The sequence below is a fragment of the Jaculus jaculus genome, chromosome 7 (genome assembly GCF_020740685.1).
Source record: "Jaculus jaculus isolate mJacJac1 chromosome 7, mJacJac1.mat.Y.cur, whole genome shotgun sequence".
Lineage (NCBI taxonomy): Eukaryota > Metazoa > Chordata > Mammalia > Rodentia > Dipodidae > Jaculus > Jaculus jaculus.
This window is the reverse complement of record NC_059108.1, coordinates 19,462,847-19,481,322: the sequence shown is the minus strand read 5'-3', so window position 1 is coordinate 19,481,322 and position 18,476 is coordinate 19,462,847. Positions and strand designations below refer to the sequence as shown.

The following is an 18,476-nucleotide window of genomic DNA, read 5'->3' as shown; positions in this document are numbered from 1 at the left end:
GTAATTCTAAGTTTCTATAAAAGAATGATCTGATACAAGTATAAAGAAAAGAGGGAAAGATGAGTGGCGAAAAGCAGCTCTGTTAAGGAATAGACACGGAGCAAAATCTCATGAATTTATCGAGCATTCTCCCTAAACCCTGCTAGCAGAATCCGACCTCAGAGAGAAAAGACACAACCTCATTTTCATTTTAAAACTAAGCCAAACCCCAGGTTCCACCCTCAGCATCCAAGGCAAAACAGTAACCTATCTGAAAACAAATTAAAGCATTAACACCTGCCTCTCTGAGAAATTGCATATGCTGGTCAGCTTTCCATAGCTGTAACAAAAAGCCTGAGATAAGTAACTTGAAATAGAAGTTTTATTTCCCCTCACACCTTCAGATTTTAACCCAGGATAAGGCAAGCTCTTTGCTTTTAGTCTTCTGGTTTCCAAATGGCAACAGAAGGAACAAAGAGCTCAACTCATGGCCAGAATGCGAAGGAGAAAGAGGGCACCTTGGCCCTATGACCTCAGGACCTCCCACGTGGCCTACCTTTCCAAAGGCTCCACAGTCTCCCAGTAGTGCTGAAGTGGGAACAAGGAGTTGGAGAGATGGCTTAGCAGTTAAGCGCTTGCCTGTGAAGTCTAAGAACCCCTGTTAGAGGCTTGATTCCCCTGGACCCGTGTAAGACAGATGCACAAGGTGGTGCATGCATCTGGAATTTGTTTTCAGTGGCTGGAGGCTCTGGTGCACCCATTTTCTCTCTCTCTCTCTCTCTCTCTCTATCATAAATAAATAAAAATAAAAATAAATGTTTAAAATGGGAAAGAACCCTTTAACTCATGAGCCATTTGGGGAACAATTTCATATCCAATTATAACAGTGTTCCTTAGAGGAAATTCTTAAAAAGCACAACCTCTGGATGAAAGAATTTCACTCAGTGGAAACAGAGACATTCTTTGTGGAAAGTTCCCGAGGTTTCCTGGCTTCAACAGTGCTTAAACGGAACCCAGGGCTTGAACTCGCACCACATTCAGAGCCCTTCACCACCTCACAATGTCCTCGGATCACCCGAAGGTCTCCACCACCGCGCAGCTCCGGCTTCCCCTGTCCAGCCGCTGCTGTGACCACCATGGCCCCTGGCAGATGCTCCCGAAGGGCCACCATCAACCCCCAGATCAACCCCCAGATTAACCTGGAGCTGTAGGCCTCCTCCGTCTATCTGTCCACTTCGACCGTGATGACATGGCTTTGAAGAACGTTGCCAAACACTTTCTTCAGCAGGCCCATGAGGAGAGGGAGCACGCTGAGGAACAGACGAAGCTACAGATCCAGCAAGGTGGCAGGACATCACGAAACCAGACCCGTGATGACCAGGAAAGAGGGCTGAACATAATGGAGTGTGCGTTACGCTTGGGGGGAAAAAGTATGAATCAATAACTACTGGAACTGCTTAAACTGGCCACTGACAAAAATGACCCCCACTTGTGTGACTTCATTGAGACTCTACCTGCATGAGCAGGTAAAGTCCATCAAAGAAGTAGGTGATCATGTAACCAACTTGAGCAAGAAAGGAGCCCCTGGTGGGGGGGGGGGGCGGTTGGAGAAGATGTCTTAGTGGTTAAGGTGCTCACCTGCAAAGCCAAAGGACCCCTGTTCGATTCCCCAGGACCCAAGTAAGCCAGATGCCCAAGGAGGCAGGTACATTTGGAGTTTGTGTACAGTGGCTGGAGGCTCTGGTGCACTCATTCTCTTTCTCACTCTCTCTCTACTTCTTTCTTTCTTTCTCTCTCTCCCTCTCAAATAAATAAATAAATGAACTATATTAAAAAGAGAGAGAGAGAAAGAGAAAGAAAGAAAAAGGAAGGAAGGAAGGAAAGAAGAAAGAAAGAGAGGAGCCCCTGCATCCGGCATGGTGGAATCTCTCTTTGACAGGCACACCCTGGGAGACAGTGATGAAAGCTAAACTGACTTCCCCAAAGCCGTGGGGCTGTGACTCCCCTGGTCACCAAGGCAGTGCATGCATGCTGCGGTTATCTTTACCTTGTCTAAAAGTTGTATTGAAACATCTGCTTAAGGTCTTTAATTTGTACCATCCCTTCAAATAAAGAAATTTGGTAAGCCCCCACCACCACCACCCCCGGCAAGAAAAAAAAAAAAATCAGTGGAAACAAAAGTTCTGTGAGGCTACCCTAATGAAAGGAAGCTGGCAGTCTTACTAACAGAAGGGAATGAGGCCCCAGTTTGTGTAACGCTCACACCCCCTTTTTTGGCTTCGATGGTGACTTACTCCTGTGTGAACAGAGGAAAGGAAGCCTGTTTCCGTCATTGTCAGTGTCTGAGCTAGCCTGGAGGCCTGCTCACAGACACCACAGGTTGGGGAACGTGGGATCCAGGACAGGGACAGCCATGGACCTAGTCCTGAAGAGGGGCTGCAACAGATACAGACATGCTGTGTGCGGGTGGCACAAACTATGAGGGTTGGTATCCCTGCCCTCTGTGACCAGTTGGAACTGAACCCTTCACCTAAGAATCACTGTGGAGTTGGATACCACCAAAGCTCACGCAACTGGGGGTGTCAATCCCTGAATGCCACCCATCTGCTGCACGATTCACTGTTAAGCATATTGGGGGCTCTGAAGTTTAAGTGAAGTCTACGACTTCTGTGACCTGGAATCTTCAGCAGGCTGTTCAATGTTCAGTGGGTTTTGAAAGCACAAAGGCGGGTCGTGCCATAAGGTCCCCCGTGCTCTGTTTGCTCATCCCATTCAGTAGGAGCACACTTGAGAGACAGCCTTGGGCTAGAGTTGTACAGAATGAGGCTTCTTAGAAGCAGGAAGAACCTGCCTTGTCCACAGACTGCAAAGCTAATTGTGGCCGGCAGAGGCTGCTGGCATGTAAAGAAAAGAAAGGAAACTCCTAAAAAAAAGTGAGGACTGGCAGACATCAGACACCTCAATAGTCTAGGTTCAACACCAACTTAGGTGACATGACCCACAAGATACCAGTTTCAACTGATCTTCCCTTCTGAACCTGGCGGATACTAACTGAAGGCAGAAAGAAGCCACTCCAGTGCTCTTTTTGTTTGGGCCCGTCATGTTTGTTTTTGTTTTTGTTTTCCTTTTTTTTTTGTTTTATATCTTTCTTTTTGTATATTATAATTTTGTAAATTTTTCATGCTATTTATTTTATTAACAAAATCTTTGGGCTTTAATTTTTGTTCTTTTGTACATCTGTCTAATGTTGTTTACACAGTTTTCTTTACCATCAGATATTCTCAGTATACATCTTCAGGTATTTTCTTCCTTTCCATGAAATCCTTCTCCGTTCTCCCTTTTTGTTCTTTATTTAACCTTACTTCTTCTTTTCTGTTATACTTTCTCTCCTTTCCTTTTTTCACTCATTTAATATTTTTAAGTTTATAGTATATTATTTTAAGTTCGTATATTGTTCCATATTGTTTTTGTCATTGTTGGGCTGATGATTACCAGTGATGTGTTAGTTGGTTATAACAAAAGTAACTGTATCTCTAGCTTCCCTGGTTTAGACTTGTTACTCCTTCAGTGATTTGTTTTCTCATGCCTGAGGAGCATTCAGGAGTGAGGGTTCAAGAGTAAGGAACTCACCAAGAAGATCCACAAAGTCAGGAGAGACATTCAAGCTGCAGATGTACAAATTACAACATAGAAACAAGAAGCATAAAGCAAGACAACATGATGCCTCACACTCCTTAATTAATGAATCAAAAACCCAGAAATGGTTGGACCAAAAATAAAATTCCAAAGTCTACTTGTAAATATCACCAGTAACGTCAATGAAACCACAAACAAAGTAGATGAAGCTAAATAAATTTTGGACATAAGCTTGAAAGACAGCAATCTAGAGGAGGATGTCAGAAGTATGCATGAACAGTTGAGTTTTGAAGAAGTATTGGAACAAAAAAAAACAACACAGTATAAAGCATCCCCAACAGTCTACAACAAACAACAGAATGAATAACAGGAAAAACTATGTCAGTCATAAGTGAGGGAAAAACATAATCAAACATGAATACAAATTGAAGAACTCTGGGATATCATCAAGATGCCAAATAGTACCATTGGGTAGAATAAAGAAAACTAAAAGAAAGCATAGAAAATCTATCCCATGCAATTATGGAAATCTCTCAATTCTAGTGAGAGACAAAACTTAGGAAAATGATAACACTTAAAATATTTTTTAAAAACCTAGGAATAAATAATAACCAAGCAATGTAAGACCTCTACCATGAAAACTTCAAAACAGTAAGGAATAAACTGAAGAATGCATTAGAAGAGGGCAAGACTTTCCGCATTGATGTATTGGCAGAGTTATTAGTGTTAAACTGGCTATGTCACCAAAAGTAATTTACAGATTCTAAATTGCACCAAAATTCTGGTTGTTAGACCAGAATTGGCCCTGGCACTGGCACCAACTGAGACATGTAAAAAGGAGGACAGAGAAGCCAAACTCAACAGTAATAGATTGTTCTTATTTTTTTTTTTTTTCAGAGCAAAGAACAGCTGAGCACAGCAGTCCCTCCCCCCACCCACCCAGAGAGAAAGTGCTGTGCCCCATGTAGCAATGCTGGGACTGTTCAAGGGCCAGGGTAGGAGGAACAAGAGAGAAGCAGGGATGGTGGTAGAGGTGGAAAGTGGGCGCCAGGTTGTCCTGACCACTGAGCTGGTTGGAGAAAATATTTGAAATATTTTGCATCCCAGAGGCTTTCCTGGAGATCTCAGGAGGTCAGCTTGTCACAGCAGTCACTGTGTGGTTCATTAACCCTTCACTGGCGATATTCTTTATAGAACTGGAAAAAATAAAATTCTAAAATTAATGTGTAAACACAAAAACCCCAAAGAGCCAAAGCAATGTTAACTATAAAAGGCAATGCTAGAGAGCATAGTACCTGATCTTGAGTTGTACTACAGAGCCATAGAAACAAAAGAGCATTGTACTAGCGCAAAACAGATGTAGACCAATGGAATAAAATGAAGACCTGGAGATGAATCCACATAGTTACTTCCATTGAATCTCAAGGACTGCAAAACAGGTGTTATAGGAAACTAAAAAGCTTCTACCCAACACAGCAAATGATCAGTGGACTGGAGGGACAGCGAACTTTCGACCAAACACATATCAGAAAGGAGATGAATGTCCAGAGCTTAGTAAAGAATACAAAAAAAAAAATTAAACATCAAAAAGTCATTCTATCAATAAATGGGCTAATGAATTGAGTGAACAATTCAACAAGAAGAATTACAAATGGTCACTTGATATATGAAAAATGTTCACTATCCTTAGCTACATGAAAAGGCAAATCATAATTCCATTGCGATTGCATTTCACCCTAGTGAGAATGAGAAGCAAACAACAAATGCTGATGAGCATGTAACATAACAGGAACCTTTATACACTACTGGTGAAAATGCCAACTGTTTCAGCCACTGTAAAAGAAAAAAAATAACTATAAATAGAACTATGATGAGACCTTAGATGCAACCGCTCCTGAGCATATACATGAAGGATTCTAAGTCAGTATATCATGGAGGTACTGGCATGTCCATGTTTATTTCTGCACTGTTCAGAATAGTCATCTGTGGAGACCCTGACGTTTTACTATGACATTTGCAGGAAAAAAAAAATGATGGAACTGAGATCATCAGATTTAACAAAATAAGCCACATTCAGAAAAGTGAAAATCAGATTTTTCTCTCACACCTTCAAGAAAGACTGTGCAGAGAGGAGTTTACAGGGAGAGAGAGGGGAGGAAAAATAATATTTGGGCATAAAGAAAAAGAGATATAGTATTTTCTGGCATTTTTGGAATTTGTATTTAAATATCTGTGTACATATGCATCATAAATGAAGAAGAGTTATTTAGAGGAAGGAAGAAGATCAGCCAGAGAGAGGAGGGAAACATCGAACTAAAACAGTGATGTGAAGGCATGCAGCTGTCATGATGAAACTTTTTATTTAGATCCCTAAGATATTAATTTACAATAGTCTTTTTTTCTCTTTTTCTCTTTTTTTATTTTTCTATTTTTTATAATTAACAACCTCCATGATTGTAAACAATATCCCATGGTAAAAAAAAATAAACAAAATAAAATATTCTTATTTGAAAATTTGCAGCGCCACTGTAAGTAGTTGAAGTTAGAAGGCTGAAACATTTGGAAGGTAGAGGAGAGTCTTTGCTGTTCTGTCAGAATCTGACTAAGGGGGAATTCCCCTCTTTTGTGCATATTGCATTTAACAGTTAGGCTCACTGTCATTGTGTGAGTTCAGCCAAAACGCCACCCATCTCATCACTTCAACTGCTTCTGTTCACATAGCACTATTCCACCAAAAGCAATATTCAAAATAACCTACTAGCTTTATTTTGAACTACGCTAAAAATTACAACCTTGGGGGCTGAGAAGATGGCTCAGCAGTTAAAGGAGCTTTCTTGCAAAGCCTGAAGGCCCAAGTTCAATTCTACACCCCCACCCCATATAAGCCAGACACAAAAAGTGGTGCAAGAGTCTGGCTTTCCTGTGCAGCAGCTGGAAACCCAATTGCATCCAGTCAACATAAAGACATGAGCATAAACAATTAAAATATCATAGGCTTAATCTTGAATTCTCTAAACATGTCCAGTGGATTTTTTTATAAGATAAATTATTAGCCAAATTACTTGCTTAAATGAGTGACACAGAACTTTAATAAAATCCAGATGAATCTCTTTTTGTCAAAACTGTGTTAACCCACAGTTCTCAATATTAGCTATTTGCTATGATTTTCTGGTTGTTGACTAATTGTCTGTATTTTCAAACATTGTCAAATTATTTTAATGTTCAGCTCAGTTGGACAAAGGTTGATTCATACATTTCATATCACAAAGCATTATTGCCCAATGTAGCAGGGAGATAGAATGTTTTATTCCCTATGTGATAATAAATTCCCTCGTGCTTTAAGGTCTAACAGGAATCTAAAAAGAAAAAAAGTTAGAAGTCAACATTTAGAACTTTAGCTACTGTGCTAATAAAACTTTAAAAAATATTTTCAATTTATATATCCTATATCTATTATTTTGCCAATAACATCTCAAGAGTATTGTGTTCAACTTCTAGCTGCAGGAAATGCATCTTCTCCAAACTTTGAAAGGAGAAGCAAATCACATTTTAAGAGTTACCAGGGTTTCCTTTTATTGGTGGTTTGACTCAGGTGTCCCCCATAAGCTTAGGTGTTCTGAATGCTAGGTTCCAAGCTGATGGAGATTTGGGATTAATGCCTCTTGGAGGCAGTGTATTGTTGGGGGTGGGCTTACGGGTGTTATAGCCAGTTTACCCATACCAGTGTTTGGCACACTCTCCTGTTGCTATTGTCTACCTGATGTTGGCCAGGGGGTGATGCCCACCATCTGCTCATGCCATCATTTTCCCTGCTATCATGGAGCTTCCCCCTTGAGCCTGTAAGCCAAAATAAACCTTCTTTTCCCACAAGTTGCTGTTGCTTGGGTGATTTCTACCAGCAATGTGAACCTGACTGCAACACCATTCATTAATGAAAAGGCATTAAATGAAAGGAATCATTAGGAAGAATAGAAATCAAGAATATCAATTGTACAAAGGATTTGGTTACTTTTATTCTTTACCATATTTTTGTACTAGATAACACATATAATAAATTAAAAACAATTAATTTACAATTGCAGATATTATTTTCAACCACTAGAGGTCAGACATTTAATCTGCAGGATGCTTTCAAATTCTAAACTCACCCTGCTTACAACACTACAGCATGATTTTCAAAATATTTCCTAAATTCTTTACCATTACTTAAAGTTGCCTTCCTTTATGAGCCCTGCCTCAATGGATGGGTGTTTTGGTGTTTAATCTAAATGCTATGTTGTAAAGGAAACAGAACCCAGAGATACAACATTATGGAATACCTTCATAGAGTAATTTTTGAAAAATAGATTTAACATAAGATAACTTTTAAATAAGATATAGCATTTTTTTTTGAGGTAGGGTCTCACTCTAGCCCAGGCTGACCTGGAATTAAGAATGTAATCTCAGGGTGACCTCGAACTCATGACTATCCTCCTTCCTCTGCCTCCCGAGTGCTGGGATTAAAGGCGTGCACCACCACACCTGGCTCACTTTTTTTTTTGAAGATTTTATTTTTATTTATTTATTAGAGACAGAGAGAGGGAGAGAGAGAAAGTTAGAATGGGCATGCCAGAGCCTCTAGCCACTGCAAACCACCTCAAGATGCGTGTGCCACCATGTGCATCTAACTTATGTGGGATCTAGAGAATTGAACCTGGAACTTGGGCTTTGCAGGCAAGTGCTTTAACTGCTAAGCCATCCCTCCAGCCCAGATGTAGCACTTTCAAATGCCTCTCTGTTTTTATCTAGCTACTAACCATGTAAGAATAGCATGAAAACAAACAAACAAACAAAACTGTGGGCAAATCTACTACATTGTAAAAACACTGTTGAATGTTTAAATGGAATTTTTTAAAAATGGCATATTCTGCTTCACAGTTGAGGTTCCCAGTTATGAACTTGTGATTGAAAACTTTGGAGACTTTCCACTGATAGCTATTAAAGTAAGGTTCTCATTTTGCCAGTACTATCACTGCTCACAAAACAATGCTTTTCTCACCATATTGTGCTATGTATATGAAATATAGTGTATTATGGTTTTTACTTTTAACAAATCTCTGCGAGCTTTGTACTTTACTTAAAGTGAAAATTATTTACTGAAGACAACATTTTACAATTGTGTGTACATGTATTCCTACCTAGCAGAAAAAGAGACTTGAGGACTGGAGAGATGGCTTAGTGGTTAAGCACTTGCCTGTGAAGCCTAAAGACCCCGGTTTGAGGCTCGATTTCCCAGGACCCATGTTAGCCAGATGCACAAGGGGCACAGGCGTCTGGAGTTCCTTTGCAGTGGCTAGAGGCCCTGGTGCGCCCATTCTCTATCTATGTGCCTCTTTCTCTCTCTGTCGCTCTCAAATAAATAAATTATAAAAAAAAGAGACTTGAAAATTAAACTTCTTTTCCAATTGCAAAGCAAAAATTTAAGCCTGTGTCTTTTAGGATAAACCAAAAAATTAGTCTCTGTGTCTGCTTGTATAGCTTTTCTGCCCCATCACCCCTATTCCTGATATACTAGAGCTGTGACTGCTAATCCCCTGGACAGTTCCTAGATATAGAGAAGGCCTATGTTACTTTAAAGTATTTAATTCCCCTCTTTCTGAAAGTATGTATGTCTTTGAAGCAAGAATGAAAATACAGAGAAGATTTGGCATTTATGAAATAAAAGGGAGAGTATATCTTTTTTTTTAATTGCTCACAGTACCCAATCTTGCTTTTCATGTAAGAGAACTGAAGTCAATAATTTGGATGCATATACCTCAGAGAAGAAGCAACATTTTTTTTTTTAAGTAAGGATGAGTGAGAAAAGAAAAATGCAGAAACGCTCAAGACACCTGGGGAGACTGCAAGAAGGAATCCTGACTGGTAAACACTTAATCCCTAAACTGGAAACTTATTACTGCAGAATGATTTCAAGGCAAGTGAAGGTGGACACTCCACAGAGCAGAACAGATCTCACTTATTTCAGGACAACAGAAATATTGTGACAGAAAAACCACGCTATCAGTTGATACCTCTGGAAAGAAGCGTAAGCACGTTCTCAGATGTGGACGGAAAGAATACTATTCCCGTGTCACATGACAGCAAACAGATGAGAATTCAACTCAGTGAAGTGAGAAAGAGGATGAGCAGAGAGGCAGAGAGGACACACGAGCAGAGGCAGATGGATGTCTAAGCACGGAACACGAGAGTGGTCTGATCTTGGAAAGAAAGCATCCAAGGCGGAGACCTGGGTGATCACAGACTGTGGGGTTATCATAATCAAAACACAATCAATGTTCCAGCAGGCTGGATGTGCTGAAGAAGACAGACAGCCATACAATCTATCCAGCCGCAGCATTCACTTCTCCCTTTGCTGAGTGTATGGTCATAAGGAATATTAGAAATTACGTATGGGCCAGAGACATACAGTGATCATTGCCTAGTCTCTGAAACCGAGTTGTCTAAGTCCAGAGACTGTGAAAGGCCCACTATGGGCTGTGCCAAGAGTGACAACCACAGGGGAAGAGTAGAGGGTTTATTTGAGGGAATCAGTGTGTGAAATTAATTGTAGAAATGATAACTTCTCTTAGTTTGAAGTGAAAAATTAATCATAATTTCTTATTTGCAGGTCAGTCTATATGAAAAAAACACCTTAGATGAAAAGTGAAAATCCCTTTGTTCAGCTACGTCTGTGCAAAAATATGGCTACATTTTTCAACTTGTGTCTGGACTTGATATCACTTACTGTGACTGCCCTATATCAGCTTTAAAGATCCCCTGGGATAAATTGCCACTGGTCCCCAGATGTTTGACGATTTGAAATGCATATAAAATGTTTAAGATTTCTGTATGAATTTCAACTCATCATTTTAATCAAAACAGAAGAGATGGTATCTGTGCTTCTAAAAATATTGCATGCTGTTCTTTCTCCACTAGATGTCTCCAGAGAGATACAAGTAAATAGTTCTAATACAAAATACTGATAATCAGTACTCAGCTTTAAATGTTCAAAAATGCCCACCTCGGTGAGGGTGAAATAGTTTCATCAGTTGACATATGAGAGTGAATCTGTCACTTAATAGACTTTCAAAGGAAATGAATAAATTTCTGCAGAGAACATGGCATACTACCCATGTTTATTCCCAAAAGGCCATTGCTCTGTTTTTAACCTAGTTATTAGGAAAGAGACCTTATTGCTTACTTCCAGGTGCAGTGAGTCATATCTTTGTCTGAAAGACTTCCATTTTTCTTCATTGTATTAGACCAGAATGAGCATGGAGACTTTTGGAAGAAAATCAGTGGAAACACCATATTGGAAGATAGTGAGAGGAACTTAGGTAGCTCTGTTAGATAGTTTAGGGTGATTGGGCCCCAAAAGTTAAAAAAAAAAAAAAAGGCAGAATAGTCCTTAAATCTTCCTTTACAATCTTTACTTTAATAGAGATAAGAGAAGGATCTCTCCTCTCTTCATCTCCAACAAAAGGAGTTACCTACATCTGTTTTTGCCATAAACAACCTGAGCCCTTTCCTGGGAGTGAGTTCCCCTTTCCAAGAACTTAATCTGATTTTGGCATTGTTGTTTTCTTGTTGAAGCTCAGCCCCAAACCTCAGCATCATGGTTGGCCTCTTCTTGAGCCAGCCCCTAACCCTGACCAATCAGCCTGCACTCTGGCTCACCTGAGCCCAAAGGTAAAGCCCACCACAACCACCACAATCATGTTATAAGTACATCTTAGCTTACTGGGGGGAAAGACCTCTTTTCTGTTGTTGTTGGCTGTTCATCTCTTCTGAACTTCCAGGTTCTCTGTAAGCCTCCCACCCACCCACATCCACATGGCTTCTCTATCCCCTCCATGTCCACAAGGCATAAGCTCTCTGCCCTTTCTTCTCTCTCCTCTCTAAACCCTTCTCCTGGTTCAGGCTGATGGTCACTAGCCACATGGGCTCTCAGGCTACAAGGGCACATCCACTTTTCCTTCCTAAGTTTTTGAACCCTCACACTCCCCACACTCCCTCAGATCCCTGATATTTCTGAATAAAATGTAATGATTTATAAAGCTTCCCTTTAAGTCTGGCTTATCCAATTGTTTGGCTAAAAACAGACACGAGGGCTGGAGAGATGGCTTAGTGGTTAAGGCGTTTGTCTGCGAAGCCTAAGGTCCCTTGTTCGACACTCCAGGTCCCACTTAAGCCAGCCACACAAGGTGATGCAAGTGCACAAGATGGCCCATGTGTCTGGAGCTTGGTTGCAGTGGCTGGAGGCTCTGGCATGACAATTCTCTTTTTCTCTCTCAATGTGTATATATATATATATGGCAGGCATGAACTCAGGCTTTGGAGTTCAAAGACTTTTTCTTGAACCCCTAAAACCTGAAACCCCTGTTACAGTGGCTTGGCCCATCCCACCTTGCACTGACTTTACAATGTGTCAGCACAAATATCCATGACTATAGATTGACCTCTTTAGGTTAACCATTCATGGTCAGTTTTATGCATATTTTAGCATTGGAAAAATAATCACAAGATTTTTGCTTAATTTCAATTCCATCAACCTAATAATTGTCAGAAAACATTTTCCCTCATTTGACCTTGAAAAACAAATAAATAATAGGCCGATGAATCTTCTCCAGAAAGTTAAGCCGAGTCCTGGAAAGGCAGGGATTCCCTGCAGCCCAGGTGCTTAGGCAGTGAAGCACTCTTTCTCCAAGAAAGTGTAACCCTGACTTCCAGGCCTTCACAGATGAGTTGTACTATGTGTGACTTACACATAGACTAGTTAAGAAACAAACTAATACTTAATTTAAGGCATGTTTTCAGGGTCCTATGAAGAGCATATTGAAAGGCATTTGTAAAACATATATGTGGTATGAGTGACAATTCTAGATCTTTCAATACCAAAATAAATGTTGGTTATAAAGCATCTTCTCTTAGGTTGAGTATCCAGTTGCATTGAGTTCGTGCCCATATCCAGTTCTAGGGAGCGCAGGAAGTTAGTTATTAAGTACTGTGGCAGCAGGCAGGAGAATACAGTGACTTCATAGTCCCCAGCAGTTACAAGGCAGAGCACAAAGAACCACTAGATAACTGGAAAGCTGCCGATCAATCAGCATCCTGATAGCTACAGACAGACAGCCCTGTGTTCGGAATACATTATAATTCTTCAGTTGTATAATAAGCCGTTTCTTTTTCAGTGGTGACTCCCATTGCTGGGTCAGACTCTGCAACCCTAGAAAGTCAGACTTCACCGTCAGGCTGTCTAGCCTCCTCCCAATTGCTAGGAAAATCACATGACCAACAAAAGTCAGAATCCCTTTATAGAGCAGAGGAAAAAGGGCCCTGTGTGGACAGAGATAATCTGAATTTGGCGAGACCTCTGAAAGGAGGGAACGTATTCCTCCATAGATTTTTCGGTCTTTTCTACCACTTGGGCTAATCTGACTTATCATTTCCTGAAGCTGCCCCCATCACCGGGCTTCACACTGCCAGAGACGCATCAGGGTCCAGTCATTAAGCCTTAAACTTTCTCCACTATGTACATTACACTTCTAGACTTTTAAGTACTATAATCATCCTTACTTAGCCTAAAATTTCCTTCCCTTTGGTTATTTTCTCAATTTGCAAGTGGCTTATGTGCACAATCTGGCTCTCATTTTCGAGAACTTCTTATTAATTATAAGTTTGCTGAGGGCTGGCATTTTTTACTTCCATGGTACTTAATATGTTCCAAACATGATATTCAGGATGGTAACATGTCAGATTTCTATTATTTGAAACTTTGAAAAGAAAGATTTAAGAACTTTTGTTACCTGATAATATATGGTGACTTACATAAAAAAGTATACCTACGTTGCCTGTTGGAGGACAGTAGTACTTTTTTTTTTGTAATTTCTATAATATCAAGTGCTCTGATAGCTCTAATGACTATCTTCTGACAGTAGGCAGAACTTAGTTTCACAAGATAGCTCTGTCCTACTCAACAAGCAATAACTGACTGCAAACCATTTGTGCAATCTAAGAGTAAAAGAAAGGTATAAAATAAAACAAAACAGAGAAGGACAGATACCATGAAAACCATGTTACTTAGGGAATACAGACAGATGAGTGTTATTTATCTCACAAGTGGCCAGGAAAGAGTATAGTTTAGCTTTTATTCTATCTGCTCTCCAACTCTCCTGTGAACTCTTTCTACTATTTCGATACTTCAATATCAAGATTTCAAAATTGAAAAAGAGAGCTCTAAGTCATCTTTCAAACTGTGTGGTTTCCTTGAGTGCTTTTTAAATAAACTAGCTACAAGTTCCGTTATTCTACCACACGGAAGTCCCACGGGAAGCTTACACATGCATCTCTTTTCTTACTTGGAATTCTCCCTGGCCCACTCTGGTCTTTCCCTAAAAGCCAGTGAACTATTCAAGATAAAGAGTTGAGGCAAGGTTGCCTGTGGGAAATCAACAGGGATGTGCACCTTGAAGGGAGGATTTCCCACCCTAATGTCGTACAACTAACCCTCTTCTCCAGGAGTTACTGAAGCTTGCAGTTTCAAGGAGACTGATGGCAGTTATCATTTTCTGCCTAATGTTGGCTACTGACATTCAAAATTCCTTCATCCAAATCATTCTGAACATCTGACAGATTATGTGTAAAGTGGTAACGAAAAAAAAAAAAAAAGCATGTTCTCTTGGCTGGGAATACCATAGTGTAACAATAAGATATTTTAGTTGTTCCTAATGAAATCAGAAGGGTAACCTTGGCAATGGCCCTATTGCTTAATATGCACTTAATTACTCCTTCATTTTTGGATTAGTAACACTTGCTCCTAGGAGAGGCTGATTCTGTCCAGGGCTGATCAGATGCTCCCTGGCACAGTTCAACATCCTGTGAAGTATGCAATGAAAATTCAGTGAAAGCCAATGTTGTTTTCATTTCATGAGTTAGGGAAACTGTCCAGAAATGGATTTCTTTTAATGCTCTATATTCACTGAGAATTGAAAAGAAAAGGGGCAATGGGAGAGACAGCTCAAGTTTCCTAGGGTTGCCAGGAAAATATGCCTCGCTTACACGCTTTGTCAGCATGCTGATTTCATAGTTAAGGCAAGTCTAAAATTTATTCAGAACTTGTTTTAAATCTCCTTAGTGATTTGTCTTCTGGTGAAAAAAAAAAACTTTCATATTTGGTCGTGGATTGACTGTGGCAGCTGTGATAAGATCAAATCGTAATGTAACTGAGCTCAGGCACATAGACTATGGCAGAGGTAGAAGGCAAAAACAGTTCTTCACAGCAGAAAATGACATTTTCATAAAGAAAGCCTATGAAATGCTAAGGGATAAGATGGAAATGTGGATGTGCAATGACCACACACATGTTCAATGATTAAACATGATGATGAAAAGGGAAGAGACTCATCGTGCTCGGTAAATACAAGAAACCCAAACAGATTTTCTCTGGCAGCATGAAGTTGCTGATGCTTCTTGGAAAGAGTTCAGGTTCTCAGGTTGAAGCAGTGCTCCCTCCCACAAGCCCGGCATGTATATAAACTCGGAACACTCCAAAGCCCACTGCCAGCTCTCTTCGTGGACTGAGTGCTGCGGCGGGAGCCTGAACATGATTCCTCTCTTAGTCTCTGCTCTGCTCCTGCTGAGTTCTGTTAACCCCGCAGATGCCAACAGTTACTATGACAAGGTGTTGGCTCACAGCCGCATCAGGGGCCGGGACCAGGGGTAAGTCTGCGCCTTATTCTAGAGTTTTTCGTTACCTGGTTCTGCATGCAAATGCACATGGAATTCCTTCCATATACTCCTTATACAGTCCTCATGGTATTTTTTTTTGTAATCACTGCAATAATGTGTGATTATGAGTATTTTGTAGATTATTTATTCATTTAAAATTTAACGATTACTATCAAATAATGTATATTAATGTAAAAATGTGATAATTTATATGCTACTTTTCAGGGAACATTAATTTTAATTTAATTAACAATATGTTATTGGGCATTCTTTTATAGTTTAGTTTACTTGAGTTTTTATTTCCTTTCACACTGATGGAATTGGGGCTTCAAAATTAAAGTTTCTATTGCTAGAGGGCATTGTGTCAGATGCATTGAAATATCTCACATAACATTAGGCAAAAAATTTTATTCAACTTATGTCTGAAAATCAAATGATGAGTAATGCAACTAGTTCTCTGAATTCTTAGAAGCATTTTGTTTCATAGGATAAATGCAGCAACAACTCACAATCATAAAACGTTATTATACATAATTCAGTAATTGAACAAAGCATTTATACTCGTTTCATGTGTATCTTGGCACTTCTTCTCGGGCCTCAGAGGCATTTTTGTGATGGGAAAATGCTTCCTGGCTGCGCAGTGGGAATGAAACTTCCATCTCTTTAAAGGAAAACAAATGAACATTGAAAACTGCGGTAGAGGATGTTTAGATCAATTATTTCCACTCAAAGAAATAAACTTTATGCATTCATATGATTTAATGGTTTTAACACTCACTCACTTCTACAGTTACCCAGGAAATGGCAGAGCAGACTGTTTGTGCATAGTGAAATTTAGGTCCACTTATGTTTACTTCTCACTGTCCAGGAGAATTCTAAAGACATTTCATTCCCTAAATGAGTATCTGTTTGCTTTGAGAAGGGTCAAGGAAAATATTCATACTAGAAGTAACAAGCACTTACAAACTATGTTAAACTTAATACTCTTTCAACATTTCTGTTAGATTCACTTTTCCAAAAGCAAGCTGGTATTACCCTGAGAAATACAGTGTTCTCCCTCTCTCCCTCTATCTCGCTCTCTTTCTCCATTCCCCCTTCCACCTCCTTCTCTCCCCCTTCTTTCCTTCCTCCCTCTCTTCTTACCATGGACTTCTATTCTCCCAGTGATTCAGTAGGATTGGATCAGGAATGAAGTTTGTACAAGGCTGAAGTCATATCTGGGAATATCACATTCCAACCATCAGACCTGAAGTATGCAAGCATAGTTGGGATTAGATCATTAACTTTTAAATTCTCCCTTTATCTCCAGCCCAAATGTATGTGCCCTCCAACAGATTCTGGGCACCAAAAAGAAATACTTCAGCTCTTGCAAGAACTGGTATCAAGGTGCCATCTGCGGAAAGAAAACGTGAGTCTCTTCTTTTTCATCATGTGCCAGTTCCGAGGTTGCTGGCGATGTTACACGCTTCCCCTTAGGTATATGCCCTTTTCTGGAAAATTCTTCCCAAAGTTGTGAGTTTTTATTGATTTCTTTTGTTTGTTTGTATTGAGGTAGGGTCCTGCTCTACTCCAAGCTGACCTGGAATTCACTGTGTAGTCTCAGGATGGCCTCAAACTCATGGCCTTCCTCCTATCTCTGCCTCCTGAGTGCTGGGATTAAAGGCGCCACAACGCCTGGCTAGCCATGAGAAATAAATAAAGGATCACATATGTGAACAAAAAAACTTCCTTAACATCTCCACTATGACTAGAAGAACCCAGATTTCCCTCTAAATCCACATGTTAGAGAAGCCAAAAGGAGGCAGACTACACCACAATGCAACTTGGCCCAGAAGCCGTGGGGAAGACTGTTGAAGTCCTTTCTAGTCCTTTGTTGTCTGCCTCTGCTGTTTTAGGCAAGTCCGCCAGCCTGAGTGTCTGTGTGCTTTATCCCCCCACACTGTGTGGTCCAGGAGGACGAACTGACCTGAAATATAAGGGGTTTTGACGCAGACCTAAATGTTTATCTACAATCACTTAAAAACCATGTGAAGGGTTCCAGTTTACTTTGGATCCCCAGTACCCAAATAAAAATCTAGGCATGGCCATGCTTATCTGTAACCCTAGTCCTGAGGGGTGGGGGGGCAAGACAGGAGTCTCAGGAACTTGCTAGTCAGCCAGTCATGACAGCTGCATGCTTTGTTAGAGACCCTCTCCCAATCAGACAATGTGGAAGAGGGATCGAGAAACACATCCAATATTCTCCTTTTTCCTGCACACTTGCACAGCACACACACACAAACATGCACCCATGTGCACACACACATACACACACATGTGCACACACACACATGCATATACAATATGTGCACACCAGACAAAAATAAAATATTATTTAAGAAGAAATGAAATTTACCTTCTTTCTATCTTAGTGATATTTGTACAAATCCCAAACCTGGATTAAATTATCTTTAAAATGCTTACATTTCAGTGAGAAAAGGAGATTTGACCAAGCAAAACTCATGTAGACAAGACATGTACCCTTGGCCAGACTGTATTCCCATGATAGTCAAGTCTAGGACTCCACAGGACTTGCCAGCTGGTTTACTGTCCGCTGACTTAATAGAATTGCAATTGTATGAACTAGACATTGTTCTGTTAACTTGAAGGTATCTGCTAAACTTGTGAGTCATTCTCATAAATTCTCATAAGTGTTAACAGTGTTCTTTCTCCTGCTGGGGTCTATGCCTCTGGGTTTTCTAGACATGTCCCTTTTGGATACCATGAGAAACATTTTGAGTACACACTAACTAGAAAAAAAAGGAAATGCTCTATGAATATTAATGGCAAATGTTTATTACATCCTTCCTGGAAGTTAAGGAAATGAATCATTTTCACCAGCTAAATATATTAGCAATGCCAAAGTTTATGGAGCAAAAGCCAAGATTTTTGCTTTCCAAAAAAAAAAAAAAAAATCCTTCATTGAATGCTGGCTTTTTACCAGAACTGTAATACTGTCTCTTTTGTTCAATGATCTTAGCTAATTTTCTCCCAGTAGCTTCATATTCACAAGCACATTGACATCTGTTTCCTGAAATAAATGCAGATGTTAGTTTCAAATACTGAAACAAATCATT

The 18,476-nt window shown here is 40.0% G+C and overlaps 1 protein-coding gene and 1 pseudogene across 4 annotated transcripts in view; both read left to right on the top strand.

Annotated features, from left to right (window-relative positions):
* The first annotated feature begins 1,115 nt into the window (after nt 1–1,115).
* Nucleotides 1,116–1,949, top strand: LOC101593802 (annotated as a pseudogene).
* A 13,175-nt stretch (nt 1,950–15,124) lies between these two features.
* The window catches only part of Postn (periostin), a 34,302-nt gene continuing 30,950 nt past the window's right edge, over nt 15,125–18,476 (top strand). For 2 of the 4 annotated variants that reach the window (XM_004660020.3, XM_004660022.2), the window contains exons 1-2: nt 15,127–15,351; nt 16,670–16,768. In XM_004660020.3, coding sequence (XP_004660077.3) covers nt 15,158–15,351; nt 16,670–16,768 — 293 coding nt within the window. In that variant the 5' untranslated portion in view covers nt 15,127–15,157. Of the gene's footprint in view, nt 15,352–16,669; nt 16,769–18,476 lie in introns of all 4 variants that reach the window. The other 2 variants (XM_004660019.2, XM_004660021.2) reach the window with 2 other exon arrangements.